Genomic DNA, 17338 nt, shown 5'->3' on the forward strand with positions numbered 1-17338 from the left:
GGGTAAATTCCTAGCAGTGCTATTGCTGGGTCGTAAGGGAGTTCTATTGTTAGTTTCCTGAGGAACCTCCACACTGTTTTCCAGAGGGGCTGTACCAGTTTCCATTCCCACCAACAGTGTAGGAGGGTGCCCGTTTCTCCACATCCTCGCCAGCATCTAGAGTTCTCTGATTTGCTCATTTTAGCCACTCTGACTGGCGTGAGGTGGTATCTCAGTGTGGTTTTGATTTGTATTTCCCTGATTAGGAGGGAATAGGCAACCAACGGAATGGGAAAAGATAGTTGCAAATGACATATCAGATAAAGGGTTAATATCCAGAATCTATAAGGAGCTCACCAAACTACACGCCCGAAAAACAAACAACCCAGTGAAGAAATGGGCAGAAGACATGAACAGACACTTCTCCAAAGAGGACATCCAGATGGCCAACAGGGAATACCATTATCTTTAAGCTTTAGTTTGATGACATAAATCTTTGAGGGCTAGTTTGGTTTTGAGTTTCAAATAATAATTTAAATATAGCCATCAAAACATGGATGTGTCTGTAATTCTTGGGACAGCAGAGGTAGATTTCTACATAGCTTTTGTGTGATGAAGGAAAATCTAGTCCTGTCTGTTGTATGGAGCAGCTCTGTTGGCAAGCCTCCACCTGGAGCTAGAACATTCCAGATTCCCTAATCTGTACCCCTAGGGAGAGGGCTTTGCCAAACAGTGGAGCCATGTGACCCCAGAGTCCACTTTATACATGTCTCTTAGCTTTATACTTACTCTCTAACTACCCAGAGTTTGACCTCAGGATATGAACTTCCAACATTTTCTCATAGGAGCTCTCTTAGGAACTACTGAAATGCAGGCAGTACTGATAATCTCCTCCCTCTCTTAGGTATTTCAATGAGATGTCTGCACAAGGATTAAGACCTCGCACTGTGTCCAGCCCCATCCCTTACACACCTTCTCCAAGTTCCAGCAGGCCTATATCACCCGGTGAGTACCCGTCCTCAGCTACTTCTGTGACTGATTTCTGGGACATTTAATAGACATCCCCAAATACATTCCCTTCTAGCATATAAAAATCTTGTAAACAGAGGGAGAATGTTCCTTTGTTTTTCAGAAACATCAAAAATAAATCACTGTCAAGACTGAGTTTTAATCTGAAATTTTTAAGCGTAAATGTTATCATGCCAGCTGGTGTTTTTAGATTTTTTGTTGTTTAACTAAAAGGAATTTAACTGCAAAAATTCTTTTTAAAAAGATGGTCTTGGACTGATTTTAAGTGCCTGTGGATTGACCAAGCACTGGATAGATGTCTAAGATGGGTCATAGCATATCTCCTGTGGGTTCTATTATTATATTCTACATACATTATCTCATTTTTATCCTCAGCATAGTTCGTGTAGGCATCATTTTTCCCATGTTAAAATTGAGGAAGCAGTGATTCAGAAGTTCAATGGCTATTGGTCATAGGTCCAAGGAAATGGCAAGGCAGGGTGGCTCTTATTTCCAAAGGCTGTATTCTTTTGAGCACAAGCTGCCTCCTGATATTCCCACTAATGGATAAGTGGGACCAGGCCCTAGTAGGCAGGCCGTGCAAGAAGGAACTGGCCTTGCTTTTGGCTTCTGCATCTGGCTTAGCTCCTCAGAAGCCTTTCCCTCAAAGGCATGCTTGTCTTCATCTGACCCCGAAAACTCCCTCCCTCCAGGGTCTCTGGCTCAGAAGCAGCACAGTGTGGGGCTCTCAGGCCAGGAGGGCAAGTAAATGATCCAGCAAGGAAGAAAGAGGAAACCAGGAGCAGGGGGTGGGTTAGTGGAGCGGAGGGAGGAAAAAAAAGGTAGCAAGCCAAAGGATCGTGTCTTGTGACCGAGGGGACGAGTCTGAGTTTGTTGTGCTTGCTGGTAAACAGATTTTAAACAGAGTTTGGGAAAAAGAGTGTGTGGGGGAGGAGTTTCACAGCAGAATAAAGGAGGTCCCTGCTTGGAAGAGTGGCACAAGAAAGGCTTTCTGATTTTGGAAAGTAAAAGGGTGCAACCTCACCTTGTCTGTTGCAGTAATTGACAAGGAGGAATGCCCTTCAGGTGGATGAGGGGAGATGCTACAGCATTGCAAGTTGGGACAGACATGCTGTGAGGTTAGGTTCCCAGCCCTGTGCTATAGTGCTGTGACTTTTTTTTTTTTTTTTTTTAAGAGGAGAAATCAAAAGAACAACCAGCACAAAGCATGGGAACTTTCGTCTAGTTCGGGCAGGGTAAAGAGGAGCTGTTTGCAAACCAAAAGGACTTCATATCATGGATCAATGCATGATCATCTCCCCCTTGTTCTTGCCCAAAAGAATGTTCTGCAGTCTGTTTCTCCTGTTCTCTGGTGGCCTTTAAATCTCTCTAAAAGCTCCTCTTCCTTGCTGCCTCTCCGTTTTCTCCAAATAACACTTGGGTTTCATTACCATGAAAAAGACCTTTGCCTTCTGATTTATTGATGTAAAAGGAAGGCATGCATTAGGAAGAAGCAAGATGGGGGTAGCTTTTATAGTTGATGTTGATTCATATGAAGTATAATTTAGCCTTCTGTTTGATTTATTTAAACCTGAAGAAATCCTTCCAGACATGTATTTTCCAATTCATTAAATCTAATGTTGAGGTCATTGGGAAAAAAAAAAAAGCAAAAGTCAGACCTTGGTTGGGATTATTAACTTAAATTGTAACAGATATTCTATAGAAAGATCTTACTCTGTGTAATTTTGATTGTCACTGCACCTGTCCCTGTAGTGTGGGATGTGCCTGTATAGACAAGCCATTTGCTTTTCCCTTAAACTAAGTAATAAGTAACACCTAGGTTTTTTTCTTTCAGCCAGCCGAAGTGAGAAGAACATTTGTGTCTTATTTTAAGCTCTATAATATTATCAAAGTCGATTTTATCTAGTACTTGGCTGCAGAATTACTGCTAATCTAGTCCCTTGCTGTCCCAAACCTAGTTCATCAGCAAAACCTGAATTTTCAGGTTTGCTTTTCAATTTAGTTGTTATTGGAAGAAGTTGTGGTTCTTAGAATTAAGAATCTCTAATCACTTTCTTAGTAGAATTGTTTATAAAAGTAGTTTTCATTTCCATGTTAACCATTTTGGCTCATTTCTTCCCTTACCATTTCTGATTAACGTTGGCGATCTTGCATTTCATCAAGTTGAAATCTTTTAACTTCTCTTTCAGTTTGACTGAAAAGTGTATTTCCTAGGATTTTCAAAAGATTCTCTTAATAATATGTGGTGTTACGTATGTGGATTACATACAGGGAGAGTATTATTTGTCAACATTTATCTTTCAGGTTGTCTATTTGATGCAGCCTCACAAAAGACACCCCCAATTAGCATATTTTGATGTGTCTAAATCAGAAATGGGGACTAAGAAAGTTTGAAAAAGGGTCTATACCCCACTAGCAACAAGCATACTCACTGCCCAGATCTTGGTTTTTAATTCCATTCTCCAGTGAAAAGAACTGGAAGTTTCTAGGGCTTGGAGAAGGGGATATACAGGATGAACCTGGAAAATCTGGTAATGCTGCCAAGTAAGGGGGTGCTCAAAAAGCAAGATGAAAGTGTGTGAAAGAGACCCAGGAGCCAACCAGAAGAGCTCCCAGAGGCCAAAGCTAGAACAATCTGAGCAACAAAGGAAATAATGTCATGTTAGGTTATAACCCAAACATAAAACAAATATCCATGAGTTCATACTAATATAAATAAATGAATAATTAAACAAGGGAAAAGAGACAAATCTCTCATACAGAAGAATTCCAACTAATTTGTGGATACTCTGTTGTCAAGGCAGTGGAAATAACTCTTAACTGTTTTAAGCATGGGCTGCACATAAGGTCTTCCTTCCAAAGAATAAGTATGGAAAAGGGGGGGAAAAAAGAGTAACGTCATCACGGAGGAACCTGACATCTGCGACCTCAGCCAGGCCATCAGAGGCCACATCAGCAGTGGGGAGCTGTGTCAGGAGCACATACCCTTGATGTGAAAATGACACTTCACCTCTGAGATTTTGCTGCATAAAAATCTGTAACCCTAGCTGAGCCATGGGGACATCAGATGCATTCTGATAGAAGGATAGCCTGTCTACAAAATACCTGATCAATATACCCCAAATCTGACAAGCTCATCAAAAACAGGGAGAATTGAGGAACAGTTTCAGCCAAGAGGCACCTAAAGAGACCTGGCAATTAAATACAAAGTGTCATCCTAAATCGGGTCCTGGAACAAAAAAAAGGGACATTAGGTAAAATCTCAGGAAATCCAGAAATGTATGAGCCTGAGTTAATAATAATTAATAATAATAATAATGTGTCAGTAACAGTTTATTAGTTGTGACAAATGTGTCTATTTGTCATCATAAGATGTTAATTAACAGGAATCGGAGTATTGTCCTTACAGGAACTCTCTGTACTATTTTTGCCACTTTTCTGTAAGCCCAAAACTATTCTAAAGTCAGAAGTTTATTTACTTTAAATTTTTTTTTTTAATGTTTATTTTATGTTTGAGAGACAAGGAGAGACAGAGCATGAGTGGGGCAGGGGCAGAGAGAGGGAGACATAGAATCCAAAGCATGCTCCAGGTTCTGAGCTGTCAGTACAGATGCCCAACCGACTGAGCCACCCAGGTGCCCCATTTACTTATTTTAAATGTTTATTTTGAGAGGAAGAGAGACTGTGCAAGGGGGAGAGGGGCAGAGGGAGCGAGAGAGAATCTTAAGCAGTCTCTACCCTGTCAGTGCAGAGCCCAACATGGGGCTCAATCTCACAAACCATGAGATCATGACCTGGACTGAAATCAAAAGTTAGGCACTTAACTGAGTAAGCTACTCAAATGTCCATAAAAGTTTATTTAAAAAAAAAAAATAGCCACAGAAATAGATGAGATCTCACCTAGTCACAGTAGATAAAGGGAGCAGAGAAAAGCCCTTCTGTCTGATCCTGAAGCAACTGCAGTATTTCGAGGTCAGGTTCAGGAAGAAAACCTGGGAAAGGAGATTGGGAAGTGGCTACCATGGGAGTAGAAGGGAAAATTGGAATACAATCTCACTGAAGTTAAGACAGAGCCTTTCAACAAGAGGAGAGTGGTCAGCTTCGTCAAATGTTCTCCAAGGTCAAGTAAAATGAAGAGTGGAGAATGGTTATTGCAGCTGGCAGAACAGAGACACTGTTGGCATTGCAAGAGCGGTCCTGATGGAGGGATGGAGACAGAGCCACATTAGGGAGATTTAAAGAGGAAATACCATCTGTATTTTCTGCATTTTGCAAAAACCATGTTTTTATGTGTGACTTGTAAAGCTAAAAATCTTAAAATTATAATTTGAAGTTATCTTAAAAGGAAGAAAAGGTATATCTTCCTTTAGTTCGGTTCTACATCTTTTTTTTTCATTAACAAAAAGATACTAAAGAGAATTTGCAGACAATCAGAAGGGTATAGGCTGAAAGAAAATCATCCAGAATTCCTCTATCCAAAGGTGGAGTTAATATATTTTAGCATTTCCAGGTGCACCCTTTCCCTACCCGCTCTTACAATGTTCCTTTAGAGAGGTGGTTTATATATTGTGCACTTGCCTCATTTTGCTAGGTGGTTTTGGTCACGAACTGCTTTTAAATAATTATCTTTTAATTTTGCAGCATTGAGCTTTTGAACAGTGAAATAAGTCTTAACATTTTTACTTTAGTTAATGTGTTTCTTTATGAGAGCAAGAGAAATTTATCATAGCAATAACTTCAAAAAGTTATTGTATTTGATTTAGTAGGCTGGTGTTTGGGGGTTGGTGTTTTCAACCTACGTATTTTTGGATTCTCATCCTGTATTCTTTGTTTTGTTTTGTTTTAGTTTTGTTTTTAATTTTTTAATTGTGCAGGCATGGGAGGGCAGAGAGAAAGAAAATCCCAGGCAAGCTCCATGCTTAGCATGGAGCCTGACTTGGGGCTCAGTCACATGACCCTGGGATCATGATCTGAGGCAAAATCAAGAAACTGAGCCACCCAGACATCCCATCTCATCCTGCATTGTATTCATTGGCCAGACAGTCAGATGATTAGAACTTAAGGGAAAACAAAAAGTATAAGACCTGGTCTCTGGCCTCTAAGAGCTTATCATCAACAACAGTGCCTGGAGAAGGGGGTGAAATACAATAAACAAGAAACTCTTTGCAAAAAACTTTATAAGGCCAAGCATAATGAATTTGTGTAAAAATTGAGTTGTTGAATGGCAGTCCATCCACTCTGTGAAATACTACTCAGCAGTAAAAAAGGAACCAACTTGATAATGTATGAAAACTTGGATGAACCATGGGGAGTGTTACGATGGATGAAAAAAGCCATTCTCAAGGGTTATGTGCTGTACGATTTCACTTCTAGAACATTCTCAAAGTGACAGCATTACTGTGATGGGGAACAGACCAGTCATTGCCAGGGTGTAGGATGAGGGGGAAGGTGTCTCCAGGGTAAGGATGGACACGAGAGGCTTTCTTTGTGGTGTTGGAGCAGTTTTGCTTCTGGTTGTGGTGAGTTATTTGGATCCACACATGTGATACAATTACACACATGCACACAGGAAGAGTACAGTAAAAACTGATGAAATCCAACGTAAGTGTCTTCCTTGGGCACTAGTGGTGGATCTGTGTCCATGTTCTGGGTTGACACTGTGCTGTGCTTATGGAAGATGTTCCTGAGGAGGCTGGATGCAGGGTCCATGGGACCCCTGTAGTGTGTGTGCAGCTTCATGTGGGCGGTAAATGGTTTCAAAGTAAAAGTTATAATTGAAAAAAAAAAGCTAAATAGTTTAAGAAGATATTAAACAAAGAGAGAGCTACCAGCTTAGAGCACTTTTGAGATGAGCCTTAAAGGAGCTTAATGAGCTGAGGCTTAATGAGCCCATAGTTGGCCAGGCACTCTGAGCACTTTGTGATATTTACTCATTTCATCCCCACAGCAACCTTGTGAGGCCACTACAGTAATCTCATTTTACAGTTGATGGATCCGAAGTCCACTGTCACTCAGTGCCAAGAGGCAGAACTAGAGCTTGAGCTAATATGACAGTTGGCTCTGGGGTCTGGGCTGTTTTTGCCTCTTCAGAGGCTGATCGAGGTCCTGACTGACATGGGAGAAGGTACAGAGAAGACATCCCAGGCAAAGGGCATGGTGTGAACTGAGCAGTAGAGGTGAGAATCCAGAGTGATAAGGTCACTGTGGCTCTTAGCACTGGCTGCCCTGGGTCCTGCTCCCATGGATTGTGATTTCATTTGATATGAGACTGGGCAAGGGCTTTGATACTCAAGAGGTAGTTTGGAGCCAAGCGCAGAGGCCTTTATAATAGCTAGAAAAGTGATTCTTTTTTCTTCAATTTAGGTAAATAATAGGGAGTCTTTGATGATTCTTGACTAGTGTTTAACGTACCAATAACCTTGCAATGCTACAAAATAGGCTGCATGTTTTTTATTATTATTACGAGCTTCTCTGTCTTGAGATAAGGATCTGCTTTCATAGCTTATCTCTTAAATTTCATCACTTGCATAAGAAACAGAATTAGTGTTTAAATAAAACTTATCTTTTCCTCCTCCAGCCTAACAAGTCCTTGTGGTAAAAATAATCATGACCACTTAGTTTCCAAAGGCTTATACTTTACTCCAGCCCTCCATTTTGTAAATGTCAACCCAAAATCCACAAATGGAATAGAAACATGTCAAGTAGAAGGCACTAATTGATAGTCAAGCCAAGAAATAAAATAAACCCTTGACTTTAGGTATTGAGGGCACAAAAAAATCTGGGACAAGACAACTAAAGGTAGGCTTGGTGGCTGCATGTCTCAGCCATGAGAGCCAAAAGAAAAGCATCCTTAACAGCTTCTTGTTTTTGTGTAATTCAGAAAAGAGGTTAAGTGGAGTTTATGTTGCTTGGCATCCATTGGCTGATCTTAGATTCAAAGTGATTGAAAATAGCACATGTTTCAGCAGCACATATACTAAAATTGGAATGATCCAGAGATTAGCATGCCCCCGGCACAAGGATGACATGCAGATTTGAAGTGTCCATATTTTTTAGCCAAAGCAAATCTGAGAAAGAAAAGCAAAGCTGGAGGCATCATAGTTCCAACTTCTAAGTTGTATTCTAAAGCTGTAGTAATCAAAACAGTATAGTACTGGCCCCAAAGTAGACACATGGATCTATGGAACAGATTAGAAAACCCAGAAGAAGTAAACCCACAGTGATATGGTCAGCTAATCTTCAACACAGCAGGAAAGAATATCCAATGGGAAAAAGTCTCTTCAACAAATAGTGTTGGGAACATTGGATAGCTACATGCAAAAGAATGAAACTGGACCATTTACTTACACCATACACCAAAATCAATTCAAGATGGATTAAAAACCTGAAACCATAGAAATCCTAGAAGAGAGCATAGGCAATAATGTTTCAGATATTGGCAAGAGCAACTTCTTTCTAGATATATCTCCTGAGGCAAGGGAAATGAAAGCAAAAATAAACTATTGGGACTACCTCAAATTAAAATCTTCTGCGACATGAGGGAAACCACAAAGCTAAAAGGCAGCCTATTGAATGGGAGAAGATATTTGCAAATGACCTTTGCAATAAAGGGCCAATATCCAAAGTATATAAAGAACTTACTAAATAAAACACCCAGGGGCTCCTGGGTGGCTCAGTTGGTTGAGAATCCGACTTCTGCTCAGGTCATGATATCATGGCTTGTGAGTTAAAGCCCTGCATCAGTCTCTGTGCTAACAGCTCAGAGCCTGGAGCCTGCTTCAGATTCTATGTTTCCCTCTCTCAGCCCCTCCCTTCCTCCCTCTCTCAAAAATAAATAAATAAATAAAGTTTAATTAATAAAACCCTCAACACCCAAAAACCAAATAATCCAATTTAAAGTGGGTAGAAGACATGAATAGACATTTCTCCAGAGAAGACATACACATGGCCAACAGACATGTAAACATGTCTTCACTCATTATCAGAGTTGCACTCATTATCACTCATTATCAACATCACTCATTATCAGAGTTGCACAACAATTGCGAATCAGAAACTACAAGGAGTGGTCACATCAAACCTATCAGAATGGCTAAAATCAACAACACAAGAAATCAAAGGTCTTGGTGCGAGGATATAGAGAAAAAGGAACCCTCTTTACTGTTGGTGGGAATGCAAGCTGGTACAATTTCTGTGGAAAACAGTATTGAAGTTGCTCAGAAAGTTAAAAGTAAAACTACCCTATGATCCAGTAATTGTACTACTGAGTATTTACCCAAGAATACAAAAACATTAATTCAGATGTGTACATGCACCCCTATGTTGATAGCAGCCTTATTTACCATAGTCAAGATACGGAAACAGCCCGTGTCCACACACGCACACAATGTAATATTCAGCCATAAAAAGGAATGAAATCTTGCCATTTGCAACGATATGGATAGTTTTAAGAGAGTATAATGCTAAGTGAAATAAATCAGAGAAAGACAAATACAATATGATTTCTCTTATATGTGGAATTTAAGAAACAAAACAAATGAGCAAAGGAAAAAAGAGGAGAGAGAGACAAAACCCAAGAAACAGACTATAGAGAACAAACTGGATGGTTATCAGAGGGGAGGTTGGTTGGGGATTGGTGAAATAGGTGATGGATTAAGGAGTGCAGTTGTTATGATGAGCGCAGGGTGATGTGTGGAGTTGTTGAATCACTACAGTGTATACCTGAAACTAATATACCACTGTATATTAAGTATATGGGAATTAAATAAATAAAATAAAACAACAAAGCCAAGGTGATTAAAAATAGGGAGTCCTGTCCAAACTCCCCAAATTGCCCCTTTGTTTCCATTTTACTCCACTGATTCATATGGGACGTACTCTGTGCTAGATACCCTGGTAGATGCTCGGAACTGAAAAGTGTAAAGATAGCTATATTTATTCACTGATAAATAAGTGATGCCCCAGACCACTGGACTGGAAGTGCCTAAGTTGCTAAGACCAGGGCTGCTTACTATGAACATTTTGGACTATCGGAAAGACTCAGCTGTTTGTACCCCAAACCCAATACTTTGGAGATGATTCTAGGGTCCTAGATGGATACTGTGTAGAACATGATAGTGGGCTGGGGGTTGTTCCTCCCAAAACATCAGTTTCTCTGGGGGAACAATGGCATATATAGGGCTTCATTTGCTGAGTGTCCTGAAGTTGCAAAGTTCTCAGTAGTGATTTTTTTGTTTGTTTGCCTTTATAACAGCTACACACACACACACACACACACACACACACACACACACACACACAGGTTCTGTCTCATTGTTGGTGTCTCTTTTGACACTTCTCTTTTCTTGCATCTCATTTTTACCCCTTTGCTCTGTTTTTCTACTTGATTTTTATTTCTTCTCATGTCTTTTCACTACTTCTCTACATCTTAGTTGGACTTCTGACAAGGTCTGATTTTGTTTGTTTTTTTAACTGGGATAAGAACACTTACTAAACTGTAACTATAGGTACAGTGTTGTACAGTAGATCTCCAGAATTTATTCTTTTTCTATAACTGAAACTTTATGCTGGTTGAGCAATAATTCTCTATTTTTTTCTACTCCTAACCCCTGACAACTACCACTGTATTCTCCTCCTGTGATTTGACTTAGATACCTAATATAATTGGTACTGTGCAGTATTTGCCCTTCTTTGACTAGCTTATATTACTGTGATGTCCTCCAGGTTCAGGTTCATCCATGTTCTTCTTAAAAAGAATTTTTTTCACTTTAAAGCCTGAGTAATATTCCATTGTACGTATATACCATGTTTTCTTTATTCACTTATCTGTTGATGGACATTTAGGTTGTTTGTATATCTTGGGTATTGTGGATAATGTTGCATGATGTTGAACATCTTTTCATATGCCTTTGACTATTTTTATGTCTTTGGAGAAATGTCTACTCATGTCCTTTGCCCATTTTTTAATTGGATTATTTATTTGATATGGGACTGTAGGAGTTCTCTATATATTTTGAATACTAATCTCTTATCTGATACATGGTTTGTAAATATTTTCTCATATTCTGTAGGTTGCCTTTCTGTTGACTGTTTCCTTTGCTCTGGAAGGTTTTGAGTTTGATTTAGTCCCACTTGTCTATTTTCTGCTTTTGTGGCTGTGCTTTCAGTGTCACATCTGAAAAATCATTGCTAAAACCAATGTCATGAAGCTTTTCCTCTGTTTTCTTCTCAGAGTTTTATAGTTTCAGGTTTTATGTTTGAGTCATCCATTTTGAGTTGACTTTATAGGTCTAGTTTCATTCTTTTGCATCTGGGTATCCAGTTTTCTCTGTACCATTTGTTGAAGAGGCTACACTTTCCCCATTACAAATTCTTGGCCCCTTTGTTGAAGATTATTTGACTGTTTATGCGTGGACCTATCTCTGGGCACTGTGTTCTGTTCCAAGACTCAACTGTTATTTCCCTTTGACCCAGCAGGCCATTCAGTGAGCCCAGCACTCTTTTCATATGGGTTCATTTTTATTGGTGACTCAGAACTTTTGCATTTTAAAGTCTACTAGATGGTTGAAGACAGCAGATAATTGAGTTTCAAATAATACTTGTTATTGTCATATTTCAGGTCTATCATATGCAAGTCACACAGTTGGCTTCACGCCACCAACTTCACTGACTAGAGCCGGAATGTCTTACTACAATTCCCCGGGTCTTCATGTGCAGCACATGGGAGCATCCCATGGCATCACAGTAAGTAGCCAGAGGGCAGGTAGCCACATTTTACTGCTGCTGCTGGTAGCAACAGAACCTCCTTGGGAGACCAGGCCCAATGCCCTTAGATATTTACCTTTCTTCTCCCTCCCACCGCCAGTCTCGTCAGAGACTTCCAGTAGTTTGATACCAAATTCTGGTGTTGAAACTAAAATCCTTCCTGGGAGACAAAATTTCAGCTTCACTTTCTGTGAAAAATTGCCCTTTGTGAAATGTAATTTGAACTCTGGCCAATGCCTCGATTAAATTCTGGCCGGCTCTTTGCCATAACGAATCATTGCTGGTTGCCACGATGTCTGCATCTTCACAGTTCACTGATCCCCAGTATTCTTTCTGAAATTAGTTTTGGTTCTAGTTTCACTCAGACTTTTCTCCCGTGGAAATAGAAGGAACCTTAGGTGCATTTGGTTCAACTTCACTTGGGAGTTTTTTCTTTAGAACTGGTATTTAGTTGACTAATAGAGCAGTTGGAAATGTAGCTAACGGGTTTGAGAATAGGAGAGAAGTATGCCCAATAAGGGAATATTTAAAAGAAGACTTTTATTCCGGAAAAGCAATAAGGTATTCCTGAAGCCATTTTTATTGGTGTGACGGGTTTACATAAAAGCAGAAACATTTGAGCCGTAGCCCTTAGGAAGTTGAAAACTTACTTGAGTGATGTAACTTGGGGATATACAATGGACAGAAGAGATTTAAGTGGAGAAGGAGACAGCATTTTTTTAATTTGAGGGCTGTCTCCTGGAAGGGCCCAAGTCCAGTGGTTTGGTCAATGCAAGTTTCATAGTAATTGTGCATAGCTTTTTGTGAGTGTAGGTGCAAACTCCACCTTGTTTAAGTTTTCATCAGTAGTTAAGAAACCAGTAGGGATAGACCAGGAAGTCGCTAGTTTGTGGTCTTTATCGCTCCCCTGTTTCCCTAGTTCCCGCTTGTCAGGCTGTGTTAGGAGGGAGCTGCCGGGCCAGGCCTGACCTCCTGTTTCTGTCCTGTCTACAGAGGCCTTCCCCACGGAGAAGCAACAGTCCTGACAAATTCAAGCGGCCCACGCCTCCTCCGTCTCCCAACACACAGACCCCAGTGCAACCCCCTCCACCTCCACCTCCGCCGCCCATGCAGCCCGCGGCCCCCTCGGCGGCCCCCGCGCAGCCCGCCCCTTCGCAGCATCCGGGGCACCCCTCCGCCCAGCCTTAATGCATGTGCTTGGTCTGCATCTCACGGTGGGACTCGTACAGTGGAGCCGTCTCCTCGACGCCAAAGGCTTCCTTCCCTGGCATATTTGGATCTGACTTATTTGCACTGAGGTTATCTAGGCTTCACTATTAATTGTGTTGTAAGTGTTTGTCGGAAACGCAGCCAGTGTTGTGGGTCTACAACACTAAACAGACGACTTTTTCCATCAGTGTTTTACTTGAATCTACATGTACGTCCATTCCCTGGCTGGAGCATCTGCTAGTCAATATTTGGTAATTCAGAAGCAGCGTGCAATTTTTGCTTGGCCCCAGAGCTTCATTTTCCTGGCTTTTAGGTTTGTAAAATAAAAAGGGATATCTTTTTTATATTTTTTTTTCATAAATTTGCAGAAAATTACTGAGCTGTTACCCCCACCCCTGCCCCCCTCCCCCATTATAGTGGTGTTTACCAAACATCTAATAATTCAGCACTACAACTCAGACCTTTGAAAATCTAGCTTTCAGTGTAGAGTGGAAAGTTAGATGGATCAGTGCCCAAGACCATAAACTCTTTAATAGAGCTTTCTACAGATACACTTTTTATAGGTTATTTTCAGTATATGTCAACATCCATGTCTCTTGTAAAGCAGGCCGAAGTGATGGATCACATGGCTGTACCTTTTCCACATACACGTGGGATGGATAATTATTGTAGATTAAGGTGTGATTCCTTCCTTATCTTTAGTGTTAATCTACCCAGACCGGCCCCTCTAACATGAGTCGATAAATGTTGTCCTACCCACCAGTGGTTTTGATGGCTGGTTAGAACATGCTATTTGATTTCTGCTGCAGAGGGCAATGTGATTGTAACAAAAACAGCTATTTTCCCTATACATTCTTTGTGTTCCCCTAAAATAGAGTTTGAACAAATATTTTAAAGGTGCAAAATATTAGAAAATACTATTTGAAATGAACATTATAGGAATATCTTGGCATAATGGCCACAGAATACTTTATTGCTTGGCAGAAAAGAAAAGAAATGTAGAAGAAAGTAGCACATTAGCAGTGATGACCGCTTACGTCGCTCAGTATAAGCAAGTGCAGTGTACAAAGAAGTATACTCTGAATACATTATTTCCATTCATTCAGCACAAATAAATCGTTTGGTTTCACTTTGAAGTGGAACACTGTGAGTCACTCTTTTCTTAATACTTGCAACATCTTTATTTTTTGCTTTTTGGCAGTTATTGTTTTGTACTTTGGTAGTAAAGTGATTTTTACCACTTGTGTTTGCATATTTATATATGCTGTGGACGAAAATAACTTACTAGAGAATGTATATTTTATGATGAGAATGTGTACCTGTTGGATATAATCAGAGAACTGAAAATTAATTTATCAGTAATTTTTAAGAGTCCCTGTTTTGTGACAACCATCTCTAATAGCTAGCTCTTTATTGAACACACTCCTAAAAATAAGGAACCGTGACATTGTAGATATTTAATAGTGTACAGTATAGAAGCTTCCATTTTTGCCTTCGATTGCATATTTAAGAATTACAGAATGAAACAAGTCTTGTTGGATAATAGTGTTTGACTAGCATTTTAAGAACTTGAGAGTAAAAGCAACAATAGGATTTTTCACCTCTTCCTGCTTCCACCCCTGGACTGAGAACTTCACTCCCCAGTTGGTCTATATAAATGTTATTTATAACGTGTACGTAATATACATAATCATAGTGCAGTTCTCAAATATGGGGAAGAAGTTCGGCATTTAATTATTGAGGCTTTAGGTTTTTAATTCGATCAGATGAGGTCATACCAAACCCGGGGATCTCACCAACACCCTGCTGTCCCTCCCGGTACATTGCCATTCCGAGGAATTCTGAGAAGGGGCAAACAAGCTTTTGCCTTCATGGTACAGTTCTTGGTTTTTCTCTTAGGAGACGCATGGCCTGTGTTTACAAGAATCTTTCGTGAGATGATAGAATTCGATGCTGTTGGATGGCAGCTTGCACTCCCATCGGAACGTCCATAAAGTAACGAGCTTCCCTCTGCTTCCTGTCCGTTGAGTTACCTCCTGAAAGCACACTAGTCCAGACATTGCCGTGGGGTGAACGGAAAGCACTTGGCATGAGCAAACCGTTCCTGACAAATGCCTTGTAGAAACAGGTTCTTGATACTCAGACTTTGCAGAAATGTAGTGCTGGTGCCCCTGGACTAGTCAGTTCCTTTTGAAATAGAACACAGCTCCTTCAAACAGCACTTTTTAAACATGAATCTTGTTGCCTCTCCCTGCGGACTTTCAGAATTGAGAGAACAGACACTACTATTTTGAACTTACGCTGTTTTGTGTCCTTCTAAAGGGTTTTTGACCCCATGTAGAGCCTGTCATGCATGGATGGTACACCTGCCTGGGCCATTTCTTAGTGATTGTTAAGATCTGAGGGACCCATAAAATTCAGACCCCAAGCCCATAGAGGCAGGTGTCCCCTCACCCATGGGAAGCTGACTTCCCTCAGGCTCTTTTCGTAGGGGCTCAATATGGTTCCTGCCATTCCTGTTGCCCACTCACCCAGGGTAACACTGGACTGATGCCCCGAAGGCCTTTGTAAAACCCGTAGCCGTCCTGAAGGCAGGCGGGAACAGCAGTAGCTTCAGTAGCTTCCTTTTCCTGTCTTGCTGACAGAGACCCTCGGCTACCACTGTGCTGCTCATAGGATAAGTACTCTGTTGCCAGACTACCCTGCCTTTTACACAAAACCAAATTAACTTCTGTAATACCTGACGCCTCTCTGGGCTCTGAACTGCTTTCTCTCATCAAGCATGCTGGCATTCTGGACAGAATTCTAGAAATTTGGCAGAGGGTGGAAGTATTTAAGGTTTAATTTAACTTGCTCCTTTGTTAATTGAAAGGAGTTTTAAATTCTGAGCTCCTGAGATACCACAACCATGGAATGAATGTATGACCAGAATGTGGCTTTGACACCAAGTGCTGCTGTCCCTTTGTAATTGGCTTCTAACTGATTTGACCAGAGATAATTGATAATGTGAATTTTTGTTAACTGTTCAATTGTAGGAAAATAGAGTATGTATCGCCCTTTGTTAGGTAGACATGAACTTTTCCTGCACGAAGCCTTGCTTATAGAGGATGCCCAATAAGGCAAGAAAAAGCATAGTAACTGTGCTTCGAGAACGCAATATTTTTATCTTACCAGTACAGAAGAATCATTTCTATGTAACTTGATCTTCTGTCTAGTACTTGTCTTATAGGTAACCAACACTGAAAACTTTGTAGTGATAACTACCAAAGAAATACATAGTGAAAACAACCTTTTATTTCCAAATTTATTAAGGAACCAGCCATTGACGCTGCTACATGAGTTCCATGCTCAAGAGCCATTGTAAGAGATTAAGGGGTTTTTAGTTTCTTTTTTGTTTTTGTTTTTTTCTTGTTTTCTTTTTTCTATTTTTTTTAAAAACATACACACACAGCTGTTAACATAAAATGAGGAGCATCTTCCAGAATCCTCAGCAGTTACTGTTAACTGCCAAGCTCTGGTTGTATCTCGTTAGGCAGTGGAAGCAATCCTGCATTCAGGATAGCGTGGGTGCTGTGTGTGTGCACGTGTGTGTGTGTGTGTGCGCGTTCATGCCTTAACTCTAGTTACTGCTCAACTTTAGTTCTTGACTTGGTCTGCACCGTCATCGAGATTGTATTGCACATCTCGATCTGAACTTCATCCTGGCAAAAACAAAGTTGCAGGCACAACAGTTTAAGAATGCATTCCTCCGGAAGAGTGTTTGATCAGGTTGACCCTGAGCCTTTGGACTTCATTTGGAACTTAGCATGGAAAGCAAAAGCGGACTGTCAAACAGAAAGACATCAACAAGGAAGAGAGGAGAGCCAAGTGCTAGCATTGTCTTTTGCCTTTGCATCTCCGTGCACACTGTATGTTGTTCATGATAGCTTGTTTACAACTTGACTAGGTTGGAGTTCTGGTGATAGTGGCAATCTTGACATTCTTGGTCAGAGTTTAGAGAGATGTAAGACTTCCAATTAATGTCTTATTTACTTCTTTATGTTGATTAGTCTTTGATACATGTGCTGAATCAGAAACCTAAATAAAGATAATTTTTTAAAATGTACTTCTTGAGCCTTAAAATCTATCTCTTTCTTTTGGGTCTTTGAGTCAGAAAATGAACATTGTTTCCCTGTTGATTCTGGTGGACATCTAAGTTTGATTCTCAGTACTAAAGCCTGCCTTGGAAAGTAGACTTTTTTTAAAAGTCTATTTATTTGAGACAGAGAGAGAGTGCACCACCAGGGGAGGGACAGAGAGAGGAAGAGAAAGAGCAGGCTCCATTCTGTCATCACAGAGCCAAACAGGAGGCTTGCAC

At 40.5% G+C, this 17338-nt stretch overlaps 1 protein-coding gene and 1 pseudogene across 1 annotated transcript in view; both read left to right on the plus strand.

The window, feature by feature from the left end:
- CCDC6 (coiled-coil domain containing 6) overlaps window positions 1-14117 on the plus strand; it is a 108935-nt gene extending 94818 nt beyond the window's left edge. Inside the window, exons 7-9 of the mRNA XM_039250502.1 lie at window positions 884-984; window positions 11627-11751; window positions 12766-14117. Coding sequence (XP_039106433.1) covers window positions 884-984; window positions 11627-11751; window positions 12766-12960 — 421 coding nt within the window. The 3' untranslated portion in view covers window positions 12961-14117. The remainder of the gene's footprint in view (window positions 1-883; window positions 985-11626; window positions 11752-12765) is intronic.
- On the plus strand, window positions 7965-8062 carry LOC120244144 (annotated as a pseudogene).
- Window positions 14118-17338: the final 3221 nt, after the last annotated feature.

The sequence above is a fragment of the Hyaena hyaena genome, unplaced genomic scaffold (genome assembly GCF_003009895.1).
Source record: "Hyaena hyaena isolate Hyena2069 unplaced genomic scaffold, ASM300989v1 scaffold_371, whole genome shotgun sequence".
Classification (NCBI taxonomy): Eukaryota; Metazoa; Chordata; class Mammalia; order Carnivora; family Hyaenidae; genus Hyaena; species Hyaena hyaena.